We start from the raw sequence: 21,433 nt of genomic DNA on the forward strand, positions 1-21,433 counted from the left end.
GTTTAGTCGTGTAAAGTACCTGAAGATGCCATGTTCAGGTTCTTATGGCTGTGTTTAGTCGTGTAAAGTACCTGAAGATGCCATGTTCAGGTTCTTATGCTGTGTTTAGTCGTGTAAAGTACCTGATAATGCCATGTTAACGGTGGCAAAACATTGTTTTATAATATATTTTTCTATCCCATTTTAGCTGTCTTTAATTTCTAATATATATCGTTTTGTGCAATAAACTACCAAATGTATTAGCCACAGTTTGAAATTAAAATGCATTTCAGGTTCTGTCAAGCCTCTAGAAATATCCTATTACATAAACTTTCTTCCGAAAGTATCCTCAAGGACATTATATAAACTCCACTTCTTAGTGGGAAGACCCAATATAATCTTATCCTAATATAACCAATTATCTCGTCTAGCATGTTAACAATTTCCGGACGAAATTACAGCAGCATTATAAACCGGAAAATGCCTTACAGTTACTGCTGGTATAGCTTAAATGCATCCCAAGCCTAGAATCTTGAAAAATACCATAATATCATTATGATGTTCAGTTAATTTCAAATAAAAGAGGAGATAATGAAAGCCAAATAAAATATTTAAAAAAAATGTTAAGCTTGTTCAAACTGTCCAATAAACTTACAGCAGGCTAAGAGGAATGACTGCGTCTTGAGATTACCAGATTCCATCATGGACTTTCAGGATTAATGCATAATCTTGTGAATCCTTATTTAAGAAAAGGTTTCTAGGACCATTTTCTGTTTTTTTTTCAGTAATCTTAGGAGTTTTTTGTGATTTGTTTTCTTAATTTTTGTTTAAAAAGAAAATTTAGTTGCATAAGTTACATATATTAAGTAGAGTTCAGTTTTTATTTTTTATTTCTTGTCAAGGCCTAATTTAAGGAAATTATACCAGACCACTAATTGGAATAGGTAACTGGGGGGCCGCTTAGGACCCCAGCGGGGTCTAGAGGCAGAGTCTGCTTGGGGGGTATAAGGTACCACTTAGTTATGATAAAAGAATAATGTATTGGAGATAAGGTATATTTAAAGGAAGGTAGTTTGTCATAGCTAACGATCATTATACGCACAGATGAAAATATCCTTTAAAGTTTTCTGTAGGTTGTCAGAAAATGTGAAATTATTATATTTTTAGGTGGTACTAACTACACTGAATAAACCTATCTAAATAAATAATTTCGCTATAATAAAATGTCCCTCATCAAATGCACTTTTGTTATTAGTATGCGTGAAATAGAAATTAAACACAAACACATGAAAATCTCTTTTCTGACGCAGAGAGTAGTGTGAAATGATAATAATAATGAAACAGTTAGTAACCAAATTTAATAGTGTAACCACAGAGAGAGATGTTTTAGGGTTAACGCCAATCAAACTCCGTAATGATTTACGGAAAGATCCAACGTTTGTTATCTGATTAATTGCTTTCACAGCCTACAACTAGTGCATAAAATTTCCAATGTAGAAAGTACAACAATGCTTTTAACGGTTTTGTTTCCAGTGTTTCTCTGTCACTTGTTTTAACAAAATAGGCATAGCGCATATAGTTTAAAAAAAAATCAATTTGTTCACGTGAGTCAATAGTGCCTTACATGCCAAACATCTGATGTCAGGTGAAAAATAGCCATTATATATTAGTAAACTGTGATTTGTGCGTTGAGCCGATGGACACTTTACATATATATAGTACTGAATGGAGACGTCGTGACTATTGTTGTATTCCGTGCTACTTATGTTAAACATACGTCGATGAAATCTCAGATTAATGTCACGAGCAAAGGCTGTTTAGAATGTCACAGGTTAACGACTAGCGCATGTCTTGCGTGACATAATCAACACCAGTGGTAGAGCTTCAGCAATCTTATCTATATTCCTTTTCCTCGGTTACACAAGATGTATACGAAATCGGTGACTAACTCAGCCGTACATCTTCTCCCAGACACTTCACACCACATTTATCAGAAGTACAAAAATCATATTAAAATGTTACATATAACCGAAATTTAAAGCACTATCTAAAATAAATTATGTCAGTACTTCGACAAAATATGGGAATTATCGTATACAGTTTTGTTAAGTAGGAGTAACAAGTTTATAGTTTATCCGATTGAGTCGCTTACAGAATTATTTGTTTTGTGGAATTTCATGCAACAACTACTCAAGAACTATCTGTGGTAGTCGTCCCTAATTTTGAAGTAGTAGATTAAAGGGAAGGCAGCTAGCCAACAGTACTCACCGCCAACTGTTGAGCTACGCTTTACCTACGAATAGTTGGATTGACTGTCATATTTTATCTTCTCCATGGCTGAAAAGGCAAGAATGTTCGGTGACAGGTTTGGATCCCGTGAGCGGGTCGAGCGCTCTAACTATAAGGCATGCCACGCCAACTCCGAATACAGAATGCATTGAAAACTGTATAAAGTTAAACCTATTGAAATTCCTCAAATCCACGAAGTCTGTTATTATAGTAGCACAAAAAACGTAAAACCTTGACAATTGAAAAAACCAATATTTAACAAAAGTCTGTTATTATAGTAGCACAAAAAATGTAAAACCTTAACAATTGAGAAAACCAATATTTAACAAAAGTCTGTTATTATAGTAGCACAAAAAACGTAAAACCTTAACAATTGAGAAAACCAATATTTAACAAAAGTCTGTGTGTGTGTCCGCTTATAACTGGCGAACCGATAGACTAATCGCCAACAAACCTGGGATGTGCCGTTAGCCCCTCCCCCAGGAGAGTGACACGGGGGGGGGGGGCACGATGTTCGAATCTGAACCTTCTTTTGTCACTCCCCCTTCGGATGCTCCCTGTGTCTTCCTTGTGTGTTGAAAGGGGTATGTTAACTTGTAATTTTCTAAGTAGCTTAACTGTAAAATTCCTGACGATCAATGTAATGTAGCCTTCAACATACTTAATTTCTCGAATTCAGTTTTTATCTCTCCGTAAAGTTTCTTCTTCGTTCACCCATAAATATTCGCTCGAGGTGGTGATTCACGCCTTACGAATTGAGCAAATTGTTTGAGGAATTAATATTTGATTCCAAAAGTATAAAATTATAGAATATGTTAAAAACAAATCGTGTACGAAGTTTATTGACTTCACTCATAATATCAGTGATAACATGTGACTTCAGAGGAAAAGATGGAAAGTACCCACGATGTCAAAAGAAAAAAAATCACAACATTTCCACCAACTTGCCACACATCCAGTCAACTATTATCATGTTCCTGTTATTAAGCAGTTGATCGAGAGTCGATTATTGGTCCTCGTCGTTGATACTTCTAACAGCTAAAAGATTACAGCCATCAATCCATTCCTGCATACATATCAGAATAATACGTTAATAATAATACACCATTACCTGTAAATTGTTTGTTTGTTTTGAATTTCGCGCAAAGCTACACGAGGGCTATCTGCGCTAGCCGTCCCTAATTTTGCAGTGTAAGACTAGAGGGAAGACAGCCAACTCTTGGGCTACTCTTTCACCAATGAATAGTGGGACTGACCGTCACAATATAACGCCCTCACAGCTGAAAGGGCGAGCATGTTTGGTGTGACAGGGGTTCGAACTCACGACCCTCAGATTGCGATTCGAGCGCCCTAACCACCTGGCTACGCCGGACCTTACCTGTAAATGTTTGAGGTAAGCTAATGTAGATGTACGTACAATAAAGTTGTTGTCATGATACTTGAGGAATCTACATTAACATAATATTGATAAAAAAAGTTAAAAAAGTAAAACAGTAAAAAAAAAACTAAAATAGAAAAACTAACGAAAAAGAACAATAATTATGTGACGTGTGAAAACCCTACAATTAATAATTTTCGGAAATCATGAGGTTAGAATAGCAAATTAACAGCATTGAAAAACCCCATACGCATGTATTGTTCAGCACTAACAGAGATAAAGTTGTTATAGAATTATCAAAATTTTATGATGAACATATGATTTTCAAACTTTTCGAAGAAATAAGATTGGATGGTTGATAACAGTAGTTGAATAATGTAGACGCTTCCAACAAACTTTGGACTAAAGTTTATTTCATTTTGAATAGATGAATTATTTCTTTGCAAAAATGTTATAATGGTAAATTATTATTTAGACGGTTTACATTTTTCTATGAGCGTAAACAGGGCTCTATTTTAAACTCCCAACGCAGTAAATAGAGGTAATGGATACTAATGAAATAAAAATTTTTATTCTGTAAATAAGTTTCTATTAATCATCTCTGTATCTGCGAACAAATAATTTTTCTTTCCATCTGGTTATCGTTCTAATTCTTACAAAGAAATAATCTTTTTTAACAATATAATTTTATGGCATTTTGCCAGGACAAGAGAAAATTCGTCCAAGTGTTTAACCATTTCTGCGTACGAATTAAAAAAAAAAACTTCATTGTAGAGACATTTCTTTTACCTAAACAACTTTGTAACTCCTTTTGTGAACTTATTTCGTTTATTCGTTGAACCAAAGAAAGAAAAATACCGACTTTCCCCAGTGGAAGCTACCAAGAAGTAATTTGAATGTATTTAGATGATTCTGGATAAACTGCATGCAGTGCAACTTATTCTATCGTTTTGATTATAATAGCTCAATATTGAATATATACGTTGTACTGGTGGCGATAAATGGTACTAACTCAGTAAATTATAAATCTGGAAATCCTAACTGGAAAATGTTAAGAACTAAAAAGGATATTCAAGACGCATCTACATGTATAGTGATTATAAGCTGGCTAGTCACATGTCTTAATCTTCCAGCAGTCAAATACAAAAATGAATAATAGTATTTTACAGTTGCAAAGCAAACACGTGATTTCTGGATCGGCCTAATAACAATTCGATCACTTAAAAACATTCAACTACAAATCTCAAAGTAAAATCTAATTTTATCTGTAATTTTGAGAATAATTACGACCATGATAAATTAAGAGCAAAACTTACTGACCATATTATACGAACTTAAAGTTTGAAAGTCAAGAAAAAAGTAGATTAGTATGTCAACTACCTAAATCTGCTATATAAAAGGCCGACGAGGCCTTAACCCATTAACAGGGCTCATCAGCCCGGCTGGAACACAACAGAAACAGTAGTGATTAAGACATTATTTATATTATCAAATGTTAATGATTTTTGGAAGCAAATATTATAAAAATATGTGTATGTTAATATCCTTTGAAGTTTTATTTTTCCTGACCCAATTCTTGCGTGGTATACTTAACAGGCCCATCACGAGCCAGTGGGGACATTTTTGTTGAAAAACAAAACAAAAAAAACTACCCAATCCGGTTTTTTCTTAATTTCAACTGAAATTTTTAGAAATATTTATTGGCTAAAACGAAAGCATTTCCCATACTCTTTTAGCGTTGGAGCCGCGAAAAGTGATTTGAAGTGGTAAGGTGATTGAAATCCGTCAGCGCATCACGAGCTTAACAGCCAAGCACAAGAAGCAAGGAAGTCTCCAAATGACGCGCAGAGGTATTCAGAAACCGTTTAGAACTACCTTGGTATATTTTGTGCAGCAAACCGAGTACAATATTATGTCATAGCTGCTTTCAAAGTGTTTCTGTCTGCTCATCCTACTTCTGACTATCGTGATGCTTCGACGTTCCCTACCGAATCGCAGGTGAAATCGTTCGTATTTCAGTTGAAAGCTAAACATAAAAAGGTTATAGCAGAAGCATAAAAAGTTGGCAACTGCTTAATTAATGATGCTGAGAATGTGGTTTTATAGATATATATATACTGAATTTACTCTCAGCGGGTAGACCTTAGTACTAGCTAGTATAGAGACTTGAGGATGGTGTATTTCACTTAAATATTTATTAATTAATAAACAAAAAATTCCGTCAAAGTTGTCTCGAAAAGATACGTTCAAAACCACCCTTTTTGGGAGTTTCCGGATTGAACTTACTTTTAATATTCAACAAACTCTAGTGTAAATATACCCCTTGGCTCCTGAGGGGCGTGTTAGAAATACGATACTAACATCAGAGGCCTATGATGCTCGATGAAGGTAAATACTGCTTTATTCTGTTATTATATGATTAATTCTGAAGGCCAGAATTTCCCAAACTCGTGTGTTGACGTTAATTCCTAAACTTTTTACATGCACGTAACACGTTATTAATGGCAGTCACCTGCTCGTGCTTGAGGTTATCCATTAGCTGCAGATTTTAGCAATTGTTCTGCATAATCAGAACAAAACAAATATGAAAAATCAATCACAGTTAATAATTTTTTGAAATGAACTGTACAATAATAAAAATATTCTAAAATTTAGCTTTGATATGTGCTCTTTATTGTAAAACATGCCACATTTAGTTGTTTTTTTTTTAGTTAAAATATACAATAGGTTATCTGCGTAAAATCGAATTCCGGATTTGAGCGTTGTAAGTGTGTAAACATACTGGTGACACCAGTGGACTGCAAAGTAAGAAAAAGTGGAACTTGTTTGTTTGTAATTAATCACAAAGCTACACAATGGGCTATCTGTGCTCTGCCCACCACGGGTATCGAAACCCGGACTCTAGCGTTGTAAGTCTGCAGACATACCGCTGTGCCACTGGTGGCAAAAGTAGAACTAATGAAACAAAGTAAAAAAAAAGGCCCTCTTTCTTCCCGTAAGGCACTATATATGTATACAAACTGTGTGATTATGATTTTTATAATGGCTTAATTAGAAGAAAAAATATCTTCCCACCCCGCTTTATTATTACTTGATGCAATTTTTATCAATGTCCATACTACCAGTGCCATTGTAGTTTTACTGTTAGTATTATTATTGGTGCTACTTTATCTCACCGGTGCGATTATTGTGGGGTGATATTTTTATGAGTGGTGTAGGTTTTTTTTATAAAAACAGAAAGTAGCTATGTAGTCGTTTTCCTGCGTACCAACCTTTAAAAAAATCATCTTTATACCTTTGAGTACCACTGTAAGGACCTCCAACATTCATGCAGGTGAACCGGTTAACTATACCTTAGGGCAGTACTGGTCCACTGGTCTTGTTATTTACGGTTATATGGGGGGGGGGGGAACATTTAAAACAAAGAAGGGGTGCTCAATAAAACACAGGCAGCTTAGCATCTAAAAATGAACTTAGTAAAACAAACACGTCACACTCTCATCTAGTATTTGGTTGGTTTTTATTTAATTCTTTTTTTTCTTCTGTAGACACAGATTGTTGTTTACTGGTGTAATGAATTTCGAATTTACTTTACGAAAACGTGACAATGATCTCAGCTTACATCCAACTGTTAACAAATAAAAATCTACTGACCCTTTAAAATGTTTTCGGGAATAATAGTTGTGAGATCACACACTTTGCTTAGACAAACAAAACTTTCACAAACCCCCTTTGATTGTTAAAAAAAATTAATTAACTTTCAATTTTATGCTATCTAAAATACGTATATTTTCGTTAGAATACATCGTCTGTAATCAACCAATAGATGAAAGAAATATTCTCTTAAATTAAATTTATTTGTCAGATTGTGATCTATATCTCAAAAACAATATATATCTAAACTCTATATGCTTTATTATGATGTAATGTTTCTTTTACCTTATACCGTTAGAAACCGGGTTTCGATGCCCGTGGTGGGCAGAGCACACATACCCCTTTATGTAGCTTTGTGCTTAATAACAAACAACTACGATCCTCATACGACACTCGACTTTACAGAAGTCAGTGGTATGTATGATTCTAAGGCTTTAAATCAAACTTCCACTTCTATAACCCTCAAATTATCGCCCTGCTATTGTTACTCAAATTACTGGGCATACTGAACAGTTTTGTGTTTTTACCTTTCCTAACATTCATTTTTTATAGAACAAATAAAAACATACAGTAAAATCTACGTAAAATAAATCAGAAGCTCCAGAGTATTTAGTAGAATTAATTGTAAAAGTCGGTAATTTTATTCATACTTTTTGTGTTATTAGGGACCCTGAAACCAAAACGTCATGGACATACAGCAAGGTTTGGGCATAAATAGTTAATAAAGATGCTTTAAAAAACCAGTTATTTCGATAATTCAACCAGATGAGGTCATATAGGACCCTGTCGACAATTCTAACTGTGATAACATTTGTAGGTAGAAACACAATCTTCGTACGTGAATGTATATTTTATTGAGAACTTTAACATACGTTTTTTTTTCTTTCTTTAGTGGTAATATGTTCCGGAGCCGCCTCCAGACTCCACGATGAGTGTTCTACTGATCATCTAGAAACCTGCAAAGCAACAGTTCTACAATATAGGGACGTTAATGAAGCGACTTTATCACAGCTCGACATAATGAAATTATGCAAGTAAGATTTCAATGAACCAAGTAATATACTGAACGTAATCGTATCAAAACAAATTTAAACCTGATGAAAATTCAGGTACCTGTGTAGATCAGAACTAAAAAAGTAACTTATGAGTTAATGAAGGTCAATTATGTATTACCAAATATTTTAAATAAATACCCAAGAAAATTAACCCATTTAACGAATATAATGCATTGATTCAGTTGGGTAACCCTGCTGTTGGATATATTTCTAGCCCTGAACCCAATATCTTACGAGCTGGTTTCCACTAAGTTAGTCCTAAATCGATATAATAAACCAACGGTGCAAGGTAATCTTCAGTCTTGTAAAAAGTTAAAACAATATTCAAACATTAAAACAGATAATATTAACGAAACTAACTTAAAAAAATTGAACATATAACATATAAAGACCAGTTATTTGAAATGACGAGGCCGTGTAATAGTAATAGTAAACAATAAATACTTTTATAAATCGAATATTTATAAACTGTGCCTATGAAGTAAAGCTTAGACATGTAAAAGTACTGAAAAAGTCACTTTTAGAATTTGACGGAAATAAATCGTCATTTGAATTTTAGTTTGTACAGCTGACTTCGTCTGCTCTTTTGCAATTGGCCGAAATCACCCAAACTTTATAGTAATTAATAAAGACGGTTATGGTTAAATTAAACTAACTTGATGAAAGTGCTTATGATTTACTCATTTTTTATAAACTGTTTAATATCATTTTTGATTTTCTATAAGTCAATTATTTCTAAAAACATCCCTTAAACGTATGTGTGTGAAACCTGAAGTTATACATGTGCAGTTGTAAGTATGCTTACAGAACTATGTTGCCTTCTATTGATCATATAGTTACTCAAATTACGAAGATCAATTAACAAATCCCAGTAGATGTTTAGCATTTGTTGATTTAACTGTAAATAAGAACTAAAGAACAGTGGTTTGTTACAATTTTTATAGGTGAACATCCCTTGTATACCTTTACTATAGATGGGCTATCTGCGTTCTGTCCGCCACGGTGAATCGAACCTCTGATGTTAGCACTGTAAGTCCATAAACTCACTGCTGACTCGTCGTAAGTGCCCTCCAGTGGCTCGGCAGTAAGTTTGTAAGCTTATAACGGGTTTCGATACCTGTAGGTGGGCAGAGTCCAGATAGTCCATTGTGTAGTTTTGTGTTTAACAACAACCAAACCCAACTTATAGATAGAGTTAACATTGAAATACAGGATTTTGTTGATTTATGTATGTATATAATAAGTACAGTAGGACTTATAGTAGGAATGAGCCAGATGTGCAATACAAGTTAAAATATGAAACGCACTGCAAACAGCATGTAAACAAAACTTGTTAAGCACTTTACACACATTGTTGAGTAGTAAACGAACCAAATCCAGAGTAACAAGCCATCAAACTACTTGAGAAAGTCGGTAGAGTAAACGTAGATTTCACAAAACCACAAATTTGTCAATCTGTTTGACTGAACGACTAACGTTGTTGTAAAAACATAACTCCCTCTTGCCTTTACCTTATGCAAATCTAAATGCACATGATTGAATTACGCTACCTTGACTAAAAGCGTTTTTTTAGTTTAACTTATAACAATAACCATTTTGCAACACTACTAACGAGCTAACGATACACTAGTAGCCATATTCTATGCCCAAGAGCACGCTCTGTGAGTTGTAAAGTAACAATCGAACCTCATAACACTTCCTGCTGCATGATTGCTTATGCGCACGCGCTATGTGATCAGCAGCTGTATCAGCTAGATAAAAAACAAAAAAAAAAACATGGACTACGTAAAATCTCTAGATCTAGGTTCTATGATGTAATTTTTGAAAGCGAAGTTTTCAGCTCTATACATCTGACTCGAGGGTTCTGTGTTGGACAAAGCAATTCTACCAGAGCAGTCGATGCATAAGACGTGAGTCTCCTACGTGAGAACGAACGCTACCACTGCCGATACGGCTTTATATAAGCGCTCTGGACTGAAAACAAGAATGCTAAGTTGTACAATTTACCTTTGCATTGCTTTCAAACTAAGTGTGACCTATTGACATCGAATGTCGTAATTGAAACAGTGTGAACTTTAAAATATGCCTTTTGAGAAAACAAAAGGAGAGAAAAGAAGAAAATATTATGTTTATAACCTTGAAAAGTTTATGACCAGGGAAAGAGAGCATTACTGCAAGAGTAGAGATAAAGTTAGAAATAGTAATGCTGAATATGCGAAACAAGCCTTAGCCATTAATCCAGCCAATTCAAAGGTTGCCACCTTCGCTATATGGAAGAAAAATTATAGAAAATATATCAGCAAAAGCCAGGGAATGTCGAGAGATAGTTCTAAGAAAAGCTATGAGAATGATAAGCCTAGAGCCCTGACATTCTCAAGACTTAGCAGCAAGAAAAGCTACGAGAAGGATAAGCCTAAGGCCTAGTCATTTACGAGACTTAGTAAGAATGGGCGAAATGATGGCCACACCCACTTTGAGGCTGCACTTTGTCAAAAATCACCAAGTGTTGTAATGTTGTTCCACCCATTTCAACCTTGTTTCCTTACTTTTTGGTGCTCCCATTCCTACTTCCTAATTTTTATTTTTAAAATGTTTACACTTCTTTGTGTGTGTATATATATATATAACGTGTACTGAAATTACATTTTCTTCAGAGTTCCAGTAGAGAAGATTTTCATTTTTATAGTATAAGGTTTATCATGTCATTATAGATATGTTTAATTGTAGGATATTTAATGATTGTTGCTGGAGAGGAATAGAGAAAATCAATCTATTTATAGGACTGGCATAGAATTAAATGGTATAAACGTTTTTACAACATATGTTACTGGACTTGATGTACTTCCGCAGGGTCCTTTAAAGTCTTCTGTTTCAAGAATGAATAAATAAAACTGAAATTAAGAGTAATAAATATTTTATTTTCTTCTTTTGAAGTTCATATGTAATGTTGTGTTGTAGCCTACAGACTGTATAAGCCTTCTCGTGATTTATGACATGCACACATTTTACTGACTTCACGACAGTACAAGATGCAACTTTAATCGTCCCTTATGTGACGTCATTTTAGTGTTTATTGACTGACAGACAACACACTTCTGTATATTGATGCGAGTGGTTAAAACAGGTGACCCCAATAGGTGGGTTTCGGCTCCCTTTCGGGGAAATAAAGAACTCGTTCCTGTCTCTATCAACTATTCATAGAGTATGTAAGTTAACGAGAATGCGATTTATTGTCATTTTCTGTGTATATGTAGACGCAAGCGTAATTTATAGTTTTTGTTTGTCAATTACATACATACTCATCAGTTTTTGATTTCATAATATTATTAAAATTGGGGCTGTGTCTCATGATCTCAGCTGAAGTTCATAACTGTTCAATGTTACATATTTTCTAGACATTTTGGATTTATTGATCATGCCAGGCCCGTTTGTTGGCATACTTTGTCTGAGTCGACTTCTCTTCTTCTCCATCACAACTACATGTCTCAAAATCGCCTGCCTGCACTTCTGCCATCCTCACGCCTCGCTTAGCTAGGGTCTTTTTTCTTTTGATTCTCTTAAATTTCTATAATCTCAATTAGCCTATGAAAGCCTAATCCACGTGCTAAATTCAAAATTTCACAGCCTCGAGGGGGGCGAAGGAAGATTACTTAATCTTCGAGCACCCATGATGATTAATTATTTCTATAGAAATTATTTTTCATCAAAATAACTGACAGATAGATAGATATATAGGTTGCACACTGCATAAGATTATCTTTGAGATGCTCACATGTATTGAATTTTGCATGTTAGGAACTGAAAAAAAACTTTTTAGTGTATTTGTATTTATGGCAAAGCTATTAAGACTATCTGCTGTAGTCCTTAATTTTCAAAAGTGTCCAGTGAGTAAGTTTTCATTACATGGTGGGTTAAAGTACTACATGTACTACTTTCCACAGCTCATGACACCAAGAGACTACAAGTCTTTTAAACAGCTAGTGGTCCGAAGATCCTTACCAACACGTAATGATTAAACAGCACGCTGAGAAACTATGATGTTTTTATTTTGATGTGTGCCGCTAACTTAACCAGTTTAAAAGAATATGATCCGCCATCAAGGTCTTTGTAAAAGCGCAAACTAAACAAACAAAAAACACACACATACATATGGGGAACTTTTTTTTTCAGCGGTAAATTCCAGCAATGTTGTGCAACTTTTGGTAGTGCCTAACTCTGCTAAGACGCTAAAAGCAACGCGCAACAAAATGCCGTGCGATCGTTATTCACTCACGGTGATAATTTATATGTGAATGTTCAGCACCATGGGAATTTTCACATATAAAATATAGAGATTTTTTTATTACTGTTATTTTTTCATGAGCGTTAAAGGATCCGGTTACTTAAAACATAAATGTAAGGAAGATTTTGAATAAAGTTCGTGGAACTTATAAACATGTCACATTTTAATAAACGTTAACAGTCCAGGTCGCTGAACTAACGCATTTCATTGGATAACGTTAAATGGAATAGCTTTTTCGGGGCTAATTTATATATATATATAACATTAAAACCGCCAAATAAATATACAGTCACAATAAGATCGAAGTATATTCCTGTGTAAATACATTGGACTAGAAGATACCACGCTTATTTTTTACTCTCATTTGTTATCCATAACGCTAAAATCTCTCGATTTTCGTGAATTGCTTTTACTGGGAGTCGTAAGACGGGCGTGGCTTAATGATTAGCATACCCGGGCTATGAATCTGTGTGACATTCAAATCCCACTATTCTGTTGACTGTGTATCCTTCCCCCTAGTCTGTGATTTCAAAATTATGACGGCTATACGTAGATAGCCCTTGTTCAACTTCTCTCGAACATTCTAAACAAACAGTAGGTTATTTTTTAATGATGTTGATTTTTAGTAACTACAAAGGTTATATTGAAGAACAAACATTGAACCAGATAAATCATAAGATTCTAAACAAACAGTAGGTTATTTTTTTAATGATGTTGATTTTTAGTAACTACAAAGGTTATATTGAAGAACAAACATTGAACCAGATAAATCATAAGATTCTAAACAAACAGTGGGTTATTTTTTTAATGATGCTGATTTTTAGTAACTACAAAGGTTATATTGAAGAACAAGCATTGAACCAGATAAATCATAAGATTACACCACTGTGAGAAAAGTTTCCATTATTTTGCACAATGTTACACCTTGCTCTAATGATTAAAAATGCGCCCAGAAGTGAAATCCTCAATAATTGCTGTTATTTTTTCTATTCCTTTGATCGGAAGAAACTAACAGCTTCTATTTCACCTTGATCTTGAGTGTAGGGGCACCATCAGACCTAATTCATATTTTCCAAACAAATGATTCGTTAGTATTATTGTTGGTTAAGCAAATAGCTGGTTTATGTGTGAGGACAGTGTGTAAGCTGTAACCTTGGTTATTAGGTGATTCTTTTCTTGTACTTTTCATTATTTGATTGACGTATTGTAACATAATTTAATAACTGCGATATACAGAAGAAAGAGTAAGTAATAACTCTTTCCGACGCAAATATTCGTATACTCAGGTCATAAAGATGTGATCGGAGATTTAGAATTGTCATATCACTTGTACTTAATGATGTTGGAGACACAAAGGAATATGGATCAATTTGGGGCACCAGAAACATCCCAGAAAGAATCCTGTCCCACCTGGGTAAGCAATTTGCAGCATTTTGTACAGGTGATAATCCATGAACACAAAGGTAAGTAGCAAAAGCCGTTTAAGCACCCCAGGCAATATTAAGTTGCATAATTAAGAATGATCTCTGTGTGGTAAAGCGACACAAGTCACTTCCACAACAAATCCGTTCAACCATCGCGTACCTCAAGTAGCTGGAGAAGGAAACGGGTATTCATGCTATTCCATAGGAAAACTTGCTGTGCCTATGAATTTCTGTGCCATAGGATTGCTAAAATGGGCACTGGGGGAATCCTCTTTCTCGTACTTTAGCAGGGATGGACTGACCCAACAGGACACCAGGCAATTGCCTGGTGGGTCGGTGCATTTGACACGTTCTTAAAAATTCTTATTCTTTAGCCAATATTCAGCATATGATATTGTCCAGGTTGGTCTTTTAATGTCAATCCACTTTTGTACATTAGATGGATTATGGAAAATAAGTAAGGATGAGTGGTGTGATTTGGACATAATAGCCTTATGCTGAAGCCTTTTACGAAAGAAACTACCCTGTTGGGCTATTGTCAATATCACGGTCGTCAGATAGAGCGTGGCCGAACCAATTGACATTGACTGCAACGACGTAGTGAGGCTCTAAAATCGTTTTAATATCGTTTTTGAAATTAATAACTTTTCAATATGTGTCACTAAATACCACTTTTATAATCTAATATATATAATTGCTCGTGGGATAGTATCAGTGGATATACAAATCAGTTGAAGCAACAACCGCAGAATAATATCTTGTGCATGCTAACTTACGAACACTGTCACATCTAAAGAAGTAAAGTTGGGGTTAATTACCTCTAATACCGACTCTGCAGTAAAGAAAAACCCAGCCTTAAGCAACAAGCTTAAAAATATGCTATGACTCCAATTAAATTATTTCGTTGAAAACATTCATAATTTTTAGCGTTACTTTCTGATTTTTTACGTTACTTTAACTGATTTTTTTTTGTAACTTAAATGTTATTTTATCACAAACACAATAATTATAGATCTCCCCTAGCTTTTCATGTTTAGGCTTATCTTTTGTATTTAGATGTACTTAGGACTTGTTATGGTATCACTCATTCTTTGCTATTGCTATGAAATACTCTGACATTCAATTTATATCAATGACCAAGATGACGACCCATTCAGAAAACTGGCTAATGTTAGATCCACTTTAGAAGCGCTTTACGTCCACTCGTGCGAAAATAATCACACCTATTAGTATTACACTGGGTATGCATGGACATTAGTAAATAAATAAGTATAGAAAACTGTTATCAGAAACGTCAGTTAACTGTATTTCAGTTTTATCTTTTTAAATAGATTTTATTAGTAATATTTAATAACAATCAAAAAATTGGTAGATCTTCAGTCTACATCTAGTTTTTCGTTAAGTGTTGTGAAGAGCGCTTTTAAAAAAATCAGGTGTAAATGATCATTATATTATTTAACTTATTACACTTTTTTGAAAACATGCATTTTGAATGATATGCTATGTTATGTTATTAATTTGTTTTAATAATTCTCTACAGAAAGTTAAGAAATAACATGAATTGTATCTTCAACTACTCCAAGATTTGTCTGGAACCCAACCAAAGGCATCAATTAAGTGATCTAATTATTCAAACCAGAAATGACATTCATTATATTTGTGAAGGAGAAGATTCCGTGGATGGTGAGTTATGTGTAATGAGGTGCAGTTAGTTTGTTGTGAAGCCAACAGATCATTTGCTGGTTGACAAAATTATAATTAGAATGAGTTTTATGAACATTAATAATACCTGCTATTATCATTTATTAATTATGTGTTTGTTTTATTCAAATTCACCAGTTCGTGTTTTATAACTTAAACGCTAACAGATGTTGAATCAGATAGATGAATTTTTAAGTGAATTCATAAACAGTTTTTTTGCATGCTCTGTCAGGGTTAATATGAAAAATTTAAATTACCTGACATAAAGATCACATTGGTATTCTTTATCATCTTCTTATAATGACTAGTTTCAGATCATCTGAATTAGTAATTCTTTTTTAAATAAAATGAGTGCAGGCCATTGTGGCCAAGTGGTGACATCAAGTAAACTTCAATTTACTAGATTTATATTGTCCCCCCCCCCCAGTGGCACAGCGGTATGTCTGCGGACTTACAACGCTAGAAACCGGCTTTCGATTCCCGTGGTGGGCAGAGCACAGATGGCCCATTGTGTAGCTTTGTGCTTAACTACAAATAAAAAAGCTTATATTGTTAATTTCTATTCATTTTATACATAAGTTGCTGTATGAAATATTAAATCCAGCATACAAAATTCTGAAAGAACATAACATAATGTTTAGGGATGACAAGGGACCCATTGGTCCATATCGACTATTTTATTCTTTTAAACTAAACTAAAACTATCAAATAAATAAATTAAAAATAAAATTAAATTAAAATCTTGAAGCCAGCCTTTATCATTCAAATAGTCATCAAGCTTTCTGTTAAACTCACTTAAATTTACTGCCTCCACAACACCCGAAGGCAACCCATTCCAGAGGCTAACCACCCTGTTAAAAAAAAGGATTTGAGTTAAACAACCTATCTAGATACCATGAATTTAGATTTTACATGTACGTGTAATGAAATGAACATCTCTGGCAGGTTGAGTTGTGGTCAGCCAGGATTTTAAAATCTCTAATATATGTTTTTATGAAAATTCTTTTTCTTTTGTGTTTAATCTGGGTTTATCCTGAGTAATTAGTTTACTTAAAAGTTGGTTTAAATACATTGGTTTCAAGAGACATATGATAATTGAAACATATAAATATTTTTAAATGCTAAAATGAGTTATGAATGTTTACCTGTTGTAAATAACAAGACAGCTATTGTTCCTTAAATTACAGTTATTTCTGAAATTCTTGTTGGAAGTATATTAGCATATAAAGGACTACAGTAAAAAACATTAATTCCGATACGCTATATTACCTCCTCTTACATAAATAGCTATTCTCGTTCAGTGCTGTCCTCTATATACAAAATTCTTTTCGCATGCCACAAGCCTTGAACTCCCACGTACCCCAAGATCAACGGAGTTCAATTGCGTCTCGCATGCAAATCATTATGCAACAACCTTCCACTAATAGGAGGAGTGCGACATACAAATTGGTGATTTTTTTTCTACTTCAGTTTACCTGCTTTCAGTGATAACTTACCTTTATTGTTCTTCGCTTTTTTTTTTTTAGTTTTCACCGAAGCTTATGTTTCCACTTCGAAAACGTAATCATTTATTTCTAGCACAAGTACATAGGCTTCAGGTGGCTGTACTCCACTGAGGAATTGTCAGCTTGAATACATTGGGAGATTCGAGTTTGGTGGCACACACATCTTACTGGTGAATCGTAAATTAGGTTAAATATATTGTTTTTTCAAGAAATACCATGTACTAAATTGTATTGTCAGTATACACTTAATTTTACAATGTAACGACTTTTTCATTTTCGTAATTAATTATATTTTATACTTCTTACAGTTAATTTCGTTTTTTAGGACCCTTGGGTCTGGGGTCTGCCCAACCTTCTAGCACTATTTCTCGCCTTCCTCCTCAAACTGCTGATCTTGTTCAGGACGACGTCTATTTTAACAATTTTCCTCCACCTGATTCTGTATTGGCCTTTCCAGGCCTCTACTGTGGATTCTGATAGGCCTACCTCAGCCCATTTTATACATACTTCACAGTTGTTGTTTTTACTTTTCCCTCTTTTTCCAGACATTTTGGTTCATGCTGGGCCATTTTGTCTCTCTTTTGAGAGATGGTGCTGGCATGCCTTAGCTTACCATCAGGCAGATTGTGTTTTGTTTTCTTGCTTCTCTACACTTTGAATCTCTGTTGCCTGTATAGAGGAGGCCAGAATATTTTAATCTTATCCCTTTCTCCCTAGCAAAGTTTTCCAGCCTTTGTCTTCCCCAATCGCATTTCCTACTGGAATTGGCTGGCATACATCTCTTTTCTGAGGCATTCCATCTATTTCTTTGGGATTTTCGTGGGATACCTTTCTCCTCCTTACCCCCATGTTTAGGTGATTGCTATCTTTGGCTCTTTTCCTACAAACATGGCTTCTTTGCATTTGAGGTGTTCTGGGGTGGGACACTGTCTTGTACCAAATTCGTTTCCTTTCCACTTCTAACTGGGTCTTACCAACGACTCTTTTCCTCCATTGGTCCATTGGGTGGGGGTGGGGGTGTTACTCCTGTGACTTTAGCATCACATGGGGTATCTGTATTGCTACATTATATTTTTTATTTTTTGGTTGCTCGTTTGTCTCTTTGGACATTGCATTCTTTATTTATGTTCCATTTTATTTTACCACATCACCAGTACTATTCCTTATCGTGTATTTTACCATATTGACAGTAACATTCCCTATTGTGTATTTTCCCATATTGACAGTATCGTTCCCTATCGTATTTTTTTACCATACTGACAGTATTGTTCTCGTCATTTATATGTCCTACATCTAAAAGTTCTTCCATTAGTTGTGTACTCTTAATATAGATTAGAGTTCTGTGATTGATATGTCCCACCTCAATCATTTATTGTTTCTTTCCCTTTTTTCTATATTGTCTTTTATCACACTATGGTGGGCCTTTTCTCCAGTACTGAGGATGCCTACAGTCGGCATTTTGCTTTCTTGTGCCCACATTCCTATCTTAAATCCCTCGTGGTGCTGTCTTTAGTTTCTTCACCATGGGGTTCGTTACTATTTTTGAACCTTGCCCCTCGAGCTTGTTTCAGATTTGTATGCCTTTGTCTCCAGTTTCTCATCCACTTGCCTTGGCTGTTGATGCATTCAGGCAGGATTGGGACATGTTTATACCTTTATTTTCTCATTTCACTCATCATCTTTCCCAGGTGATTTCCCTCATCTTTGTCACTCTGCAACAGGTCTTTCTGATTGCTCCTTCCTGGCCAACACAGATCTAATTTTTCTCAGCTGCTTCAGCTTAAGCTGTCCTCTTTTTTCTTGATCGATTTTTCCTACCATTCATTTTGGCAGCTCATGGGACATGTTGTTCCTTTTCTTTATTTCCTTCCATCTCCCACCTTTAATCCCAGTTGAATCTGGTTGGTCTTATAGGTCTCGTACCTGTTCTGTGTTGCTTCATTGCCTTCTACTTCTTTTCCTGCTGTTTCATTCTATGGTACCATTCCTTTGTTTGTGACGTTTTTCTTCCTCCCTTACCCTTCGGATTCGGCTTTTGATTTGATTGGCCTTTTCTTCCTTGTCTCCTTTCCCCCATAATCAATTACTGGTGTCTTCACTCTGATTAGGCACCTTCCCTTTTACCTGCATCTCACCCTCATTATACGTTGGAGGTACTTTTTCCGTTGAGCACTGGGACTACACCTCATACATTTATCTCCCATTAGCTGCCTCGAGTAGCTGTTTCTTCCTGATTGGGGTACCATCTTCCACCTGTCACAATCCTTTACTCTTCAGTGAGACTGTGACTGGGTAAGATCCTTTATATATATACACCTCTTATTTTTCAGGGGCATGTCCCTTTTTTTTTCTTTGTGGGTCCTGCTCTGTGGCGAGTGGTGCCTGTCCAGGTATACTTAAACTAGTCAAATCTGCACTGTAACGTCAAGATGGCTTAACAATTATAATTTCCATGGCTATTAAATACACACTGTTGAGATGGGGTGTTCCACAAGATCACTCGTAGGTTTTTCCTCGTGATATATTTGCTTCATTAATATGTCCATTCCAGACTGTACTCATCCATGAACTTCCTGGGTAAAGCAGAAAGAGATAGCTGCCCATCCCTGCCATCCTTTGATTGAAAAAAAAATCAGATATGGTTTGCTTTTCAAAATAGGGTTTCTGTGGTCACCCATTGCATTGTCTCCAGTGTTGATGTTCCTCCAGACTCTCCACCACTTTTTCTTCCAGTGGAGTATGGGAGTCCTTATCACTTTACACTTCCAAGCCACTGTGGTGGTGGACCATGGAGGCATCCTCCTGAATGTGATAATGATATATGATACAAATAATGATAAAAACCACTCAGTTGAGAGTATGGTATGGGTTTTGGTTTGTAATTGACTTGCTGCCGGTATGATTCTCTTTCCTACCCCCACATGACTGTTGGTTCCCAGCAGCTGGGATTTGCTTGCCGTATATGGTCCATCATGCCCTCGCCTCTTGAAACTTAGAGGCACAGCCTTTCACTCTCACCCACATTGATGTACTCTATCGGATTGAGATTCCAATAATGTGTTTCAGATCCTTATCCAACCATTGTTCTCTCCTTTTTGGATGTGATCCTTCCAGTTTCCGCCCATATCTGCAACACCTCTGTATACCTGGTATAGAAGTGGTGTGATCTCCCATGTATGATCCTCTACTGCAAGGATCTACTCCTTTAGGGTGTCCTTCAGATGATTTCAAAAGATGTTTCTTTCTTTCCCATGCACCAGTCCCTCCACCTATTCAATGTGGGATTCTAGCTATTTTTGTGAGAGGAGGTAATGTACCATGTCGGAAGTTATAATTTTCCTATACAGAAAATGTTTCTGATAGGTACTTACATTGGCTCACACTTCCCACTCTTCCTCCACATTGAAAACTGGCGCTTCCATTTTCTGCCCAAACTCGAAGTGATAGTTCGGTAGAATCGAATATAGGGAGTCACATGCGTCAGGAGGGTGTATCGCACTCCTATTGGTGGAGGTTTGTTGCATGATGATTTTATTTGTATGCGAGACCCAGTTGAACCACGTTGATCCTGGAGTACGTGGGAGCTCAAGGCTTGTGGCATGCGAAAAGAATTTTGCATATAGAGGGCAGCACTGAACGAGAATAGCTATTTATGTGAGTAGAGGTAAGTACCTATGGCAAAAGATTTTCAGTACAGGAAGATTATAACTTATGAGTAAATCTAAGATAGAGTTTATAAAAAACTACTAGAAAATTTGTTCATTACAGAATATTGGGCAGGAGGAGGGTGTTATGGAAGAAAGAATATTAAAAAATGTAGTGAAGATTTTGCTAAGAAGTCAGTAGACAAGAAAAGCAACTCTGAGGCTAATTGTGGGTAGGTGCTCTAACATGTTCACAAATTTTTCACTACCACAGAAAGGTTTATGTATTGTATTACAGTTACTCCAATAGTTTATTATGTTGCTGATATGATTATTTTTTCCGTAATTTATACATTTTACAAAGTGTTACTGATTTACAGAATATTACTAAACTAATTTTTGTTTCATATTGTTACGTCTCTGGTCGTTTGTTAATTTCCCGTAAAAATAATTTCGAAGAACTTCAGCGATACAAGTCCTTTCTTAAATAAAACTAATTTATTCTTTCTCAATACAACTTTG

General features: G+C 35.3%; 1 protein-coding gene across 2 annotated transcripts in view; it reads left to right on the forward strand.

Annotated features, from left to right (window-relative positions):
* LOC106459290 overlaps positions 1–21,433 on the forward strand; it is a 93,691-nt gene that overhangs the window by 48,617 nt on the left and 23,641 nt on the right. For both annotated transcript variants that reach the window (XM_022385748.1, XM_013918901.2), the window contains exons 2-4: positions 8,193–8,334; positions 15,602–15,744; positions 21,036–21,144. In XM_022385748.1, the coding sequence (XP_022241456.1) occupies positions 8,193–8,334; positions 15,602–15,744; positions 21,036–21,144 (394 nt within the window). The remainder of the gene's footprint in view (positions 1–8,192; positions 8,335–15,601; positions 15,745–21,035; positions 21,145–21,433) is intronic.

The sequence above is a fragment of the Limulus polyphemus genome, unplaced genomic scaffold, assembly GCF_000517525.1.
Source record: "Limulus polyphemus unplaced genomic scaffold, Limulus_polyphemus-2.1.2 Scaffold588, whole genome shotgun sequence".
Lineage (NCBI taxonomy): Eukaryota > Metazoa > Arthropoda > Merostomata > Xiphosura > Limulidae > Limulus > Limulus polyphemus.